Raw genomic sequence first — 14,452 nt, forward strand, 5'->3', positions numbered from 1 at the left:
CTTGAGCAACATGGGGGTTAGGGACACTGACCCCCACCCCTATTCCACAAAGTCAAATAACTTTTGACTTCCAAAAAATTTAACCACTCATAGGCTTCTGTCGACAGGACGCCTTACCAATAACATTAACAGTCAGTTAACATATCCACTTCCTTTCCTCACAAGTTATGATCCCAAGTTTGAGATGGGACTGAGGTTCTTTTTTTTTTTTTTTTTTTTGAGATAGAGTCTCACTCTGTTGCCCAGGCTAGAGTACCGAGGCATTAGCCTAGCTCACAGCAATCTCAAACTCCTGGCTCAAGCAATCCTCCTGCCTCAGCCTCCCACGTAGCTTGGACTACAGGCATGCACCACCATGCCTGGCTAATTTTTTCTATATATTTCTAGTTGACCAATTAATTTTTTTCTATTTTTAGTAGAGACAGGGTCTCGCTCTTGCTCAGGCTGGTCTCGAACTCCTGAGCTCAAATGATCCTCCCGCCTCAGCCTCCCAGAGTGCTAGGATTACAGGCGTGAGCCACTGCGCCCAGCTGGGACTAAGGTTCTTAACACATTGACTGCCATACTAGGAAGAAAGAATTTTTTCCTGGGGCCACAGTGGTTTATTATGAAAATAGAATAAAAACTTCGAAAACAAAATGATCTTTCCTAATTTACTGAAAAATTTGTTATGTTTTATTGTTTTCTGTGTGTTAGTCATATGTAACTTGAAAAAATAGTTCATAAGGGTAAGAGGTAAAGAGATGGGTGAGTTACATATGCTTCACGAGGCCCCCAGCTCAAAACTAGCATAACTCACATGGCAGTTAATGTGTTAATGGTAATATAGCCGTATATTCCAAGTTCTTTTACTTTATTTCTGAGATTTTTTTGGGATCCCAGTATCCCTGATGGGTTTTTAGAATACAGCACACATGACGTAACTAGTCAGTCAGCCCAACCCTTATATTGGGCCTGGCAATAACTACCCTCATGTAATCTCTTCCCCTTGAGTGTGGGTTGGACCTAATGACTGGCTTCTAATGAATAGAAGACAGTAAATGGTATGTCTCATCCAAGATGAGATTATAAAACACTGTGAATTCTGACCTGCTCACACTTCCAGGCTCTTCTTGCTTGCTTGTTCTGATGAACCAAGCTGCCATGTTGTGAGTTGCCCTAGAGAGGCCCACATGGCAAGGAACTCAGGGCGGTCTCCAGACAATAGTCAGTGAGGAACTGCAGCCCTCAGTCTAACACTTTGCAAGGAACTGAATCCTGCCTACAACTAAAGTGAGCTTGAAAGCAAATTCACCCCTAGTTCAGTCAGAGAACCCCACTGAACTGTGCCTGGATTCCTGACCCATAGAAGCTATGAAATCATAAATGTTTGTTATTTTAAGCCACTAAGTTTTGGGATATTTTATTAATGGTAATAGGTAACTCATATAGTTTCTATAGAGCAAATTACCTAATCTAGTTGTTTTAGATTCTTCATCTATAAAATGAGTATCACAGTGCCTGCCCCAGAGTTGTTATAAAGTACTTAAAGCAAACATAAAACATTTTACTACATCATCTTTTTAATCTCATTAACTCTGCAATAATGTACACAAACAGGCATAAAGACAGCATTACTTAAGACATTTCTTCTGTTAGATAGATTCATGAAATTACTTTAGATACACTGGTGCCAACAGGAATTATCTTTATTTGAAAGCTATTCCATGGTTTTCAGAATTATCTAGCGATAGATACAGACTTTACCACTTCTCAGTTTGGGATAACTTCTGAAAGTCATGGATGAGAACTGAAATAAATCAGCCTTAATTCAGTGTGGTTCCCAAGTGTAGTCCAAGACTACAATATTAGGATGTGAATTGGGTTTAATAGAGTTCCCCCAAAATACATGTCCACCTGGATCCTGTGAATGAGACTTACTTGGAAACAGGGTCTTTACAAATATAAGTACTTAGTTAAGATGAGGTCATACTAGATTAAGGAGGGTGTCATATCAGCAGTGACACTGCAAGCTTGGAATAAAGGAGACAGACAGTACAAAATGAAGCAAGGCTGCCAGATTTCTGGAATTCTATAAGCAGGAAACAGACTGCCCAGAGGGTAGAACTGCTGAGGCTGAGACAGGGCACAGACAGTGGGGCTAATGGAGCCTTTGAGGGTCTAGAGGCTAGGGTTGGTGGCACCTCCGTGAGCATATGAGCCACACATGACAATTCTGTCCTTGAAACTTAATGGAATTTTTCCTGCTGGGTTGCAAACTTGCTTTAGACTGTGACTCCTTTATTCCTTCCACTTTCTCCCTTTTGGAATGGAAATGTTTATCCTGTGGTGGTCCAACCATTGTATTTTAGAAGCTGACAACTTGTTTTCCAGATTCATAGGTGTATAGATGGAGAAAGGAGGCCAGAATGGGTCATATGCAAAGTCTCACCCATAACCTGACTAAGATGATGAGAATTTGAAACTTTTTGAGTTGATATTTAGATGAGATTTTAGGTTAGAATTAATACTGGAATGAGTTAAGACTTTTGGGAATGTTGGAATAGAGGAATGTATTTTGCACCTGGGATGAACATGAATTTTGAGGGACGAGAACACAGACTACTGGGTTTGTCCCTCCAAGATCGATATCTAATGGAACCTGTGATTGTAACCTTATTTGTCAATAGAGTCTTTACAGATGTAATCAAGTTAAAATGAGGTCTTTCAGGATTAGAGTAGCCCCTAAATCCAATGAGTAAATCTTTACAAGGAGAGAGAGAGCAGCACTGGGAAATACAGAAGAAAGAATGCTGTGTAAAGACCAGAGGCAGAGATTGTAGTGATATAGCTACAAGCCAAGGAAAGCCAAGCATTGTTAGGAGAGAAGCGGAGAACAAATTATCCCTCAGCCCCTCCAGAAGGAAACAGCCCTGCTGACACCCTGATTTTAGACCTCTGAACTTCTGAACTGTAAGAAAATAAATATCTGTTGTTTTAAGCCACCTGGTTTGTGTTACTTTGTTATCCCTAGGAAACTAACACAGATTTGTCACAGCAGCACTAGGAAACTAATACAGGATGTTATTTGGCTTTTACTCTTATTCTCTTATAGGCATAAGGTGGAGTTTTCTAGAGGCTGTGTGATGTACGATACAGTGACAGATTGAATATAGAGTAGATGTGAGAGTCCAGCTATGTTCTATTAAACTGGACATTAAAGAGATTTGCAAAAATATAAAACAATGCCACTTTTGTGATTAAATTTTTGTTTTAGAAAACAGTTATTTTTCATTAAATATGTTAATATACTGGGTTTATATTTCACAATTTTCCCAGTTTTCTAATTTGGTAAATATTGATGTATATTACCCACATACAAAAACTCTTTGAGATCCTCAATGATTTTTATGAATATAAAAGGAGTTCCGAGTCCAAAAGTTTGAAAAACCACTGGCTTAATTGTAAATTCTCAAGTCCAAAGGGCATCTTGGTGTTCGTGCTTGTGCTACTGCTTTTTGGAAAGTAAGATCACCTTTTATCTGCACAATGAATACAGTGCTTAAAAAAATGAACTTTGGAATCATATTAAAATAGATTAGGTTTTAAACTTCTTCCGCTTAAGATTATCTGAGCCTCTGTTTCCTTGTTTATCAAGTGAGAAAAATAGTATCTATCTCATAGGTAGTATGAGAATTAGATTTGATAACATAAATTAAAGAGTAACTATTATAGTTATTGGGAACAAATATTTTCATTCAATTAGGCTAAATGGCTTATTGATTTCTGGTTGTAAGAATAGGGGAATAAACCTGAGGTTTAAAGCCTCAAATTTGAAAGGCTGACAATCAAATTCCCATTTATTACTTACCGGGCCTAATGTGGAGAAATTTTACGAGACATGAAGACTCCAAGTGTTGAAGCAATTTTAGAAGTTCTCTGGACCATGGGATTTTCTTTTCCCTGTGGATAATCTTTTGGTCGCTCATCATAATTGCTGCTTGTTAAAACTGGTAAGATATGGGTTAAGGATTATGCTTTTTGTGGCTAAATGATTTGTACATATAAACCCAAATGACATTTTAGACTCATAGACTCTCTTCTCTACCAACATTAGTTCAATTTTAGGTCCTCTTCTGTCTAGTGCAAATTCTACATGCTCAGGCTTAGGGATTAGAGAATGGATAGCACAATGCCTTAGAATGTCTTCTGTTTTCCACGGTGTACATTTCTCTCCTAATTGTGATTGGCTCTCTATAAGTAGCCGTCACCATGACCAGCCCCAGACCACATCCACATCAGATCTCATCCTTTTTGTTCCAGCAAAAAGAGGGATGGATCTTGGGAAGTGGGCTATAAACTATCATTGTTGATGCTGGAAGTAGTTAAAAGATCTAATAAGACTCTTGTCTCCATTTATCTGTGCTTAACTGACAGGTAGTCTTTATAAGCAAGGAATTAGAAAATGTTTTAGCATAAATGCAAATGGTTTTGTTGCCATGATCAGCAGCAGTGATTCAGGTACTCTGGATCAACATCTAATAACCTGTGTGAAGAGGGTAAGGGGCTTGGTTTAATTCCCAGAGGGAAAAAAAAAACCTAGTTCCTTGTTTAGTGTCCTATCACAATGGAAGAATCCTGTCATCATTATTCCAAAAATACATATAGAGAAATTGCATTCCCAGTGAAGTCTTTCCTGACCATCCTATGCTAAGTTATAATCCTCCTTAACATACTCTATACCCCTTTCCTACTTTATATTTTTCTCCATTGTACTTACCACCATTATAGCCCATATTTTACATATTTTGTGTATTGTCTGACCTCCCACTGGAATGTAAACTAATAGAGGAGGGGATTTCTGTCTCCTTTGTTCATTGCTGTATCCTCAGTGCCTATCAGAGGCTCTTTGAAAGAATAAATAAACAAATGAACTCAACTCCATTTATCTTGAAATCAAGGTCATCTGACACAAGTTCCCCTAAATTTCTCCTTCACCTTTGCCAAGATTAACCCTTCAGCTCTGTTCTCGCTTATTCTCTTTCCCTCTTTCAGATATTGCAATTTCAATTACTTCTACTCATCCATATTCTTAATGTTTCTCTTCTGATCCATTCTCTTCAATCTACTAACATACTTAGGTCTACACTTAACTGGAAATCCCTCCTTTACTCTGTTGCATCCTTGAGGTACCATATTCTTTTGCTCTTTCCTTTAATAATTTTTCTTGAAAGAGAAACATTTGGTCATCTTTTTCAATTTATTAATAGTTTTTGTCCCAACCAAATTTAGCAGTCTTATTTAAATCTGAATTTTCTTTGACATCTCTATAGCATCTGTCAACTATGTCCTTTTCCTTGAAATTCTGTCTATGGCTTTCTAATTGCTGGCTCTATCTCCATTGGTTCCTCTTTGTTTAATTTTTTTTTTTTTTTTGAGACAGGATCTCACTATATCACCCAGGCTGGTCTCAAATTCCTAGCCTCCCAGTGATCCTCCTACCTCAGCCTCTTGAGTTGCTGGGATTACAGGTGTGGGCCATCACACCCAGCAGCTCCTCTTCTTCTTCCTGCTCCCTAACAGATCCCATCTTTCTGCTTCTTTCCCATACCTTCAATCATCATCTCTGTGTAGAGGATACTTAAATTTGTATCTCCAACTCTGACTTCTCAACTGAGATTCAATCCTGCATATCCATGATTCATTACCTGAGCCCTAAACCTTTGAATTGAACTTGTATGTCCTCTTACTTCCTTCCTACCTCAGATTTTGCAATCCCCTCACTGTATCTTTTATCCATGTTCTTCTTTCATGTTGACTGTTGCCACCCTATAGTTCTTTTTGTCCTTACACTTGGCCTATTGAAGTAGACTTCCAACAGTTCTTTTAAACATCCAGATCCAGTTCTTCTGCATATTCTGTACAATAACACTATATTTATTTGTATAAAGATATGCTGATCACTTACTGGATCAGAAATCTGTAATGGTTCACTGTTGCTTAAATAATAAAGTCAAAGCTGAAGATTATTTTCCATAACTTGACTCCAACCCACTTTTCCACTATACTTCCTAATACTTCTTAAGCTCTCAGCAGGTTGAACTCCCTGCTAACCTCCTAAACTCCTGGAGCTTTGCTATTGCCATGGTTTTGTTTATTCTTTGTACTTAAAGTACCCCTTCATCAAAAGTTTTCACATTTTGTAAGATTCAGATCTAATATCAAATAGAAAACTGTAACACAAGCAGTATATATATGATTTACATCATTGGAGAAGTACAAAATAGTACAGGACTCAAATGTGAAGACTTTATTCCCACTACTATATTACATAATGTCTCTTTTGACAGAGTCCAATTTTCCTTTTTTATATATGATAAAATACTTCATACAGTAGCCTGCAGATAATAGATACTTGATATCTGTATGGCTACACACACTGATATAAAGGAATGCATGCATACTTCAGTGAATACCCAATGTTTATATTATAAGAAGGCATTTCCTATCCCCCCACAAGATTACACATTGTTTTGATGACAGATTTGCTTTTCTATTATTCTGTTTGTTTGATATCCTATAAATAGCCAAAAATATTGACATTTATTTAATTTGCAGTTACTACACATGCACTATGTGTTAGGTACTTTTTAGATTTGGCTAGATGCTTTCAAAGATGAATGACGACTTTCTCTGTCTTAAGAAACTCTATGATTTTAAAGATAGAATTAATGAAGATACAGAGATGCATTTTGACTTCCATTTTTCCTCACTCATGAAATTTCTGCACTATATATTACTTGAATTTTAAAGGATATTTGCTTCCACAGGTAAGAACAGAACATCATGCTCAGTCATAATCTCAATATTGTGAGAGATGTGTGTCACTCCCTTGGCACCCTCTTCTCCGACAGCCATGGCAAATAACTCCACATTCAGTTCTGCCTGCAAACCAGGTGCCACCTATAAGACGCAAGGTAGCTTTAGGATCAGACATATCTTGAGTTCAACCTTGACTTCAACACTAATTTGAGCAAGTTACTTAAACTCCCTTACTTTTGGTTTTCTCATTTATAAATTTAGCACTAATAAATGGTAGCTGTCATAAGCATTTAGCAGAATTACTTCATAGGTAGAATTTCATTAAGTAAATGGGACCCAGGATATGTTGTTGAAGGGGCAACCCAGGTGCTATTTGGGAAAGAGCATAAGGAAATTAAATGCCAATGTATTGGAAGTGTCACTGGAGGCAAATTTCTGAAATTTGCTCCTTTTTGAATGTCAACAGTGAATTCCTACTGATTAAATATAAATTTAATCTTAAAATTAATCTAAGAGACTGTTGAATCCCATAACTTCCCTGCCCTGCTCCTTGGTCTATTCCTAATGCAGGATGCGTAAAGTGATAAAGCCAGTAGAGGGAGACAAAATTAGTTTAAATGCCAAACTGCTTAGGTCTGAAAGCTTATGGAAGAGGCTTGTACCAACAAAGAAGAAACCTGATCTATAATGAAGAAGGAACACAGCAAGGCATGGGCTTCTTGCCTTGTTCCTTGAAAAGAACACTAGCCAGGAAAGAAAGAGCTGTTTATGTTTCTAAGTTGCCTCTCCAGGAGGTGGGTTAAAAAGCAGACTTGGGAACAGTTATCTGGAAAAAAAAAAAAAAGTCCAAAACTACCACATGGAAAGCAATTAGATACAAATGGAATTTTTTCTTCAATATAGTTTTATAAATAATATAATTGAAAAATGTTTCAATTTTTTCAACAATGTGCTTGTGAACGTATGCATACTGGAGAGTGTCCAATAGCTCTTTTCTGAGAATCAGACCCTTAGTCCTCCAAGCCCAACAAACAGAGCAAGGCTGGGTAATGATGAAATCTGGAATACTGCCATCATACAGGTTTACCCAGGCTTTGAGCATATTCATTTAGCATTGGCAACTAACCAAGCTGAACAGTGGTTAGATTTACATATGGAGAAATCTACAGATTATATTTTTTGTCAGAGCCAAAACCTACCATCAAAAACTAAAAAAAAAAAAAAAACTAAAAAAACTTACAGTATAGAGTGAGCTTCAAAGAATACATGCTGGATTTTTAGTACCTATAAAGGTTGATCCAACAGTCATTTTGCCTTTTGGCATAATCCCTACTTTAATTTAAGATGAGCTTTGCTTACTTCCCAGAATAATGGAAGAAGGGTTTGCTTTGATTTTTGTCTTTTGCCTTATGTTGTGAAGGATCGGAAATCTTGACAGGACAGTGATGAATTATTTCAGAGAAGTTCTCATAAATTAGTAGATTTAATCCCAAAATGTATTTCTGTTTGGAGTTTCAGCCTGTGTACTACTTTTTCTATAGATTATAAAATATTAGAGCTAGAGGGGGCTAAGAAATCATCTGGTCTAAACTCCCTCTTTACAGATGAGAAAAACAAGGCTCAGAGCATTAACTACCAATATCGCTGAATTATTTGGTGGTGTAATCTCGACAGGAAGCCAACTGACTTTGCACTATACCAGAATGCCCCTTTGGTGTGAGCATATAACGATTGTGCCTGCTTTGACAGCTTCAGACTCAGGGAGCACTGGGTGCCTGTCACAGGACTGCTTCCCCTTGTTCACTGGGTTATGTTTCCATGAAATTTCCTCACTCATTCTGTCACTCACACATCTCTTGAGTACCTGCTATGTGCCTGGCTCTGTAAACTCCTTATGTGTCTTACTCATTTCTAACATCCTCTGTACCCTGGCACTGTCAGTGGCATATGGGAGGAACTCAAAAGTTTGCTGAGTGAAATAAAAGGGGTGTTAAAGCAGCCAAATGATGCACTGATCAAGACTTACCAGTGTGATTTTACTATATTTTGAGTTTACTTTTGTTTATATCATACTTTATTTCTGAAATTATAATTTAAAATAAATGGAATATACTATTAATATATATTTTACTAAACACCCAATTTTTGTGCATGTATCTAATAAAGTCAGAACAGGTTGACATTTTTAAATTTGTATTTTCAGAGATCTTTGAAGAAATGAGGCAGCTGATGAATTTAATTATACTATTATTTCTTAATATGGCATTAAATAATATTTCCTAGCAAATACTAAGGAAGCAAACCAGATTAACATAAAATATAAAGAATGGAATAATTATTTTTCCAAAAGATTTTTCACTTTGCATAAGGATTTAATTTTTAAAAAGGTAGTTTTCATACAACAGTACATAACTGTACTAGTGGGACAAATGAGGTGAACTTCAGAAATGTCTCCATAGCTGGAAGTTTAACTCTGTTTACACATAGGATCTGTCTCGTGGTTACTCTGTGAAGTAAGTGGCATCAAGCCACCTATTGTACCAATATCAGGAAGCTTTTGCTCATAATACCAGAAGAATTAGACTTATACATAGTTCAAACTGAATGGGCAGAATGATTTAAAAACCCACTTTACTGGGAACATACACATTTACTTGTGCACACACAACAGAAAACACATAGGACTTACAGGCCCAGGTTTGTAAGTGACTTTCAGTCCTGTGCTGGGTGGGGGCTGCTTCACTCTAAACCTACCAGGCAGAAAGATGAAAATAAATTTATGCCATAATGAAAAACATAAGCAATGAATGAGCTGGGATGTTATAAAATCATGGAGGTGTTAATATTTGCTACACAGGAGCCAGGAGTCCATATCATTAGAAAAACAACTTTAATATTCAATTGGGAGAAGAATCTGGGGCCCGTTTCACAACTGCCTTTCCAACAGTTTTCATCAGCGTAAAACAGACTCCAACCTGAGTTCAACCCTTCGTTACTGGTTGCTGACGAGCAGCCCAGGCCTGGGCAGTGCGAGTGTTTGGCTTGTGTGTGCATTTCAGCGTAGCCGCCAGCGTGAACGCAAATGCTGGCAGCCAGATCATTAAGCTGAAGAATAAAGGCTCTTTTGGAAAGCAGTGGAGCATGGGAGCCAGCCTCACTCTGTCTTGGTATGGGGCTTGCGTGCTTGAGGAAAGGAGAAACAGAAAGGGCTCAGAAAATGTCGAAGAACTTGAAAAGCTCTGTGCTCACACATGGTGCTTATTGATCTCTTTCCCTTCCTGTGGTTTGTGGGTTCCGCCTGAAGGTTAAAGACCTGGAGTAAATTAAAATGCCAAGGAAAGCCTACCTCCATTCTGCCCCCAACCCTACTCCTTCCACCATCAACTTTCCTGTCTGCCCTGTCGTGGCTGAATTTAACAAGCTGAGGGGTGAAATCTTTAAAACTAAAACTCTTTAACAAGCTGAGGGGTGAAATCTCTAAAACCAAAAATCTATGCTGGAGAGACAGGATCCGCATGAGTGAGATTTATTAGATTGACTCTCTATTTCTCCCCACCCACTTTGTTGGCAACAACCTAAAAAACAATAATGTATGATCTGATGGCCTGAGTCCCTCAGGTTTTTTCTGAGGAAAGAAACATTATTCCTGAAGTTAGGGATTTGCCTCAGCTAAAAAATGAGACAGAGATCTTTCAAATTGGATGCTCCTATCATTTTGATCCATCTGATTTCCAATCCTGAGTCCACAATCCCACTATGCCTGGCTTAGAATCACAAACATTCTTGGATGCTCCTATCATTTTGATCCATCTGATTTCCAATCCTGACTCCACAATCCCACTATGCCTGGCTTAGAATCACAAACATTCTTGCAAGTCTTGCCACTTACACTGAGAATAACTCTACAATTGAAATAAACATTTATTCCATTTTTATGGGGAAAAGAACCCACCTTATGCCTATGTTTAATTCAAAATAAAATAGTGGACATTTTGTAATTGGGAATGGTCTTGGTATAGATATATGGTATATTGACCCAATGGAAAGGAATGAAATCTCACATGAAACTGGAGACCACACCTGTGTTAATAAAGTGAGGTACCTCTGCCATATGGCGGTACTGAGGAGATCTGAGGTCTAGCCTCACTGTCTTCTACAAGACTTAAAACAAGAAACAAGACATTCAATTTTCCCTCCTCCGCCCCCCCCCCCATTTGTTTTTGATGGGGGACAGGGTCTTACTTTGTCATTCAGGTTAGAGTGCAGTGGCATCATCATAGCTCACTGCCACCTCAAACTCCTGGGCTCATGCAATCCTCCTGCCTCAGCCTCCTAAGTAACTGGGAATATGGGCACACACCACTATACCCAGCTAATTTTTATTTTTTTTTTATTTTTTGTAGAGACAAGGTTTGCCATATTTCCTAGACTGGTCTTAACTCCTGGCCTGAAGCAATCCTCCTGCCTCAGCCTCCCAAAGTGCTAAAATTACAGGTGTGAGCACTATGCCCTCAGTTTCTTTTTTTATATTAGTCTCTAAGGTCTTTGCCTCAATTATGCAGCAATAATTAAATTTTATGATCATTTTCAGATGATAAAATGCAAACAAACATCAGCTGGTATTATTATAGTTGGTGAATTTGAGAAAGAGACTTTCAAATTTTATGTATTAGTTATGGTAGCACTTGTACCACCCTCCCCTTGTTTTTTGCTAGTGTAGACCAGGACATGAGTTGCCTTTATCAAAGTATGAATAATGGGAGGGCAAGGAAGTACCTACTGTATAACTAGGGCTCAGTAAACACTGATTTGTGGAAGAATGAATAAATTAATTAATGGATAAGTTAGTGTGTAAATGATTAAATGAGTGTTGTGAAGATTTAAGGTATAATTACAGTTCAGTTCAATAAACATTCACTGATGTAGGTGGCCAAAGACAAGTTGCAGAGTAGAGAAACGTAATCTTAGCAGACATCTTGTGCCTTGGCCTCACCTGCAGAAGTCCACGCCAATATTCTTGAGCTTTATAACAGTTGCATAGGTGTGTCCTTCTTTAAGCACTCCAAACTTCACTGATGATGGGAGAAGATGGAACCCAAACGGGGATGAGTGTGCATTATTAATGGCAGCAGATGCAATAGAGGATGTATTCACTTTTCCTCCAACAGAATCTTGCACCTTTGCATTAAGGAAAAATTAATAAAATAAAATGGTTTTGAGTTCCCAAGATAAGAAAAAGTTCCTGTCACCAGAGGAAAATAACTGGTTGGTTGGGGAAGAAAATGAATATTTACAGTCTCTTATAATCCTTACAACAACCCTGTGAGAAAGTATTTTAGGCTTTGTTTTAAGGATAAAGAAGCTCAAGTTCAGAGAATTGGAAGAAAGATAATTTGCTTAAGTGGTAAATGGCAGAACAAAATTTCAAACTCAAGGTAGCCTAATTCTGAAATGTGGCCAGTGGTTATCAAAGTTTAGCTTTCATCAGAATCTCCTGAAGGACTCATTAAGATAGAGAGTGCTGACTCTACCCCCAGAATTTTTCATTCTGTAGGTCTGGGGTGGCACTCAAGAATTTGCATTTATCACAAGTTCTCAGTGTTGCCAATGCTGCTGGCCAGATAACCACAGTTTCAGAACCTTTACTTTATGCTCTTATTATTCCCCAGAGGCAGCACTGACATTACCTGGGAGTTGGTTAGAACTGTATAGTCTCAGGGCTCCCAACAGACCTAGTGAGTCAGAATCTGTATTTTAAGAAGATCCCTAGGTAATTCATATGCACATTAAAGTTTGAGAAGCACTACAATCACAAATCAGTTATACACATAGCAATACATTCTATGATGGACTTGAACACAGTGTGCCGTGAAAGAAAAACAAGATAGTAATCAAAACTTGACTGATAGGCTTGTAAAGTTTCCTAATAGAGCTAGATGGAATCTTAATCTTTGAGCCTCTGAGCAAGAAAGGAGCTTGGTGCTCTTAAAGAATGAAGAGAAACAGCTGAATTGAGTCAAGGTGAAGGTAAAGAAGCAAACGGAGCCATGCCCTGTACTTATGTTAAGTATTGTATTTTATCCTGTGAGCCATGAGAATGGTGGTCAGTGAAGTAAGTAGTGTGCTGGTACACTGGTTCCTTGAAAAGAATTTTGATTAGTAGCATTTACCAATTTTGTGGTGCAAGTCCTCCCAGTATGGCTGATTTCAAGCTATCAGTGGTTCAACAATTGGCTCATAAAGTGTCTCCCATGAGCCTGTGTGAGCAGGCTCCAGCAAAGCACTGCCTTAGTTTATGTGTATGACTCAATGGCCCTCGCGGGGAGACAGCAGACATGGTAAAGAGCAGTACAGTGGCTGGAACTAATAACCTCAGGGAGTCAGAATTACATAAAGTGCTGACTGGCTCTGGGAAACCTGTTCCCATGTCTGTTTTACCTTTTTGAGAGGTTGAGACTTGGGCTTGGAACTCGTCAAATAATAAGGCAACTTCACTTTTTGTTTTCTTACTTGCCCTGCAACATCCTGCAGCAATGACAGGGTTGGAATGGTCACAGGCACACAACGTTCTGGTTCTGGTTCTGGTTCTGGTTCTGGTTCTGGTTCTGGTTCTGTTAGAGAGAAAGCTTAAGTTATGCCTTCGAGGAGAAGTATCAAAAGAATGGAAAAACAAGCACCACTTGTACTCGCCAACAAATTGGTACTAACTGATCGACACTAATGTGCTCACATGGAAGTAACATTAATCAGGTGCCAGTCAGGTGGGAGGGGGTGGTGGGGGTGGGTAAGTCACAAGTAATGGGTGCGGAGAGCACTGTGTGGCGGAAGGGCACATTTATAGCTCAGGCTTGGGCAAGGCAAAGGCCATACATATTACCATAATGTTTGTACCCCCATAATATTCTGAAATTAAAAAAAAAGAATAATATAACATTAGAAAATTGATTAATATTAATAAACTACATTTCATAGATCAAAGGAAAAAATTTATGCCACATGGATATTTTATTCAAAGACATTTGAGATAATACCAGAGTATGTAAGAACATAAACCAGCCTGGAAACTTTTCTTCTTTACTTTCTAAATAGTTTATTTAGAGAAACAAAGGCTTTCTGTTAATTCTCACTTTATATCTTTTACATCTTACAAATCAATTTTACATATATACCCTAATGTTGGTCCTCACAACAACCCTAGAAGATGGGCAGGGCAGATGATGTTAGCACCAGTTTTTTTTAAATAAATGAGAAAAATACATTTCTAAAAAGTTAAGCGGCCTGCCTATGATGAACTGAATTATACCTAAGTTTTCAGGGTTCTTTCCACTAAATCTACAAAATACAATACAATAAAACATCGACTCTGAAAGATTTCTCAAGACTAATGAGTGCAAAATCTTAAGAATTTCTTTGCTACTATATTTCTATTACTATATTTATAGTTTTAAAAAGCAGTGTAGTAACTACAAATACATTAAGCCAGGGAATTAAATCCACAGATCACTAAATATGGTAATTTGTTATTTTCTTCGGTTACACGAGGAGTGGGCAAGTATAGATAATCCACAGAGCAGCAGCTGATTTATTTGTTTCAATAGCCAAGGGGTTGAAATAAGAATTATATTTTAGATCACCATATTTAAAAATCCTT

The 14,452-nt window shown here is 37.9% G+C and overlaps 1 protein-coding gene across 2 annotated transcripts in view; it reads right to left on the minus strand.

Annotated features, from left to right (window-relative positions):
• SPAG17 (sperm associated antigen 17) overlaps positions 1-14,452 on the minus strand; it is a 226,566-nt gene that overhangs the window by 5,977 nt on the left and 206,137 nt on the right. For both annotated transcript variants that reach the window (XM_076000014.1, XM_012761835.3), the window contains 5 exons: positions 13,240-13,412; positions 11,795-11,979; positions 9,491-9,551; positions 6,798-6,942; positions 3,851-3,992 (listed from right to left, as the gene is read on the minus strand). In XM_076000014.1, the coding sequence (XP_075856129.1) occupies positions 3,856-3,992; positions 6,798-6,942; positions 9,491-9,551; positions 11,795-11,979; positions 13,240-13,412 (701 nt within the window). In that variant the 3' untranslated portion in view covers positions 3,851-3,855. The remainder of the gene's footprint in view (positions 1-3,850; positions 3,993-6,797; positions 6,943-9,490; positions 9,552-11,794; positions 11,980-13,239; positions 13,413-14,452) is intronic.

The sequence above is a fragment of the Microcebus murinus genome, chromosome 2 (genome assembly GCF_040939455.1).
Source record: "Microcebus murinus isolate Inina chromosome 2, M.murinus_Inina_mat1.0, whole genome shotgun sequence".
NCBI classification, from domain to species: domain Eukaryota; kingdom Metazoa; phylum Chordata; class Mammalia; order Primates; family Cheirogaleidae; genus Microcebus; species Microcebus murinus.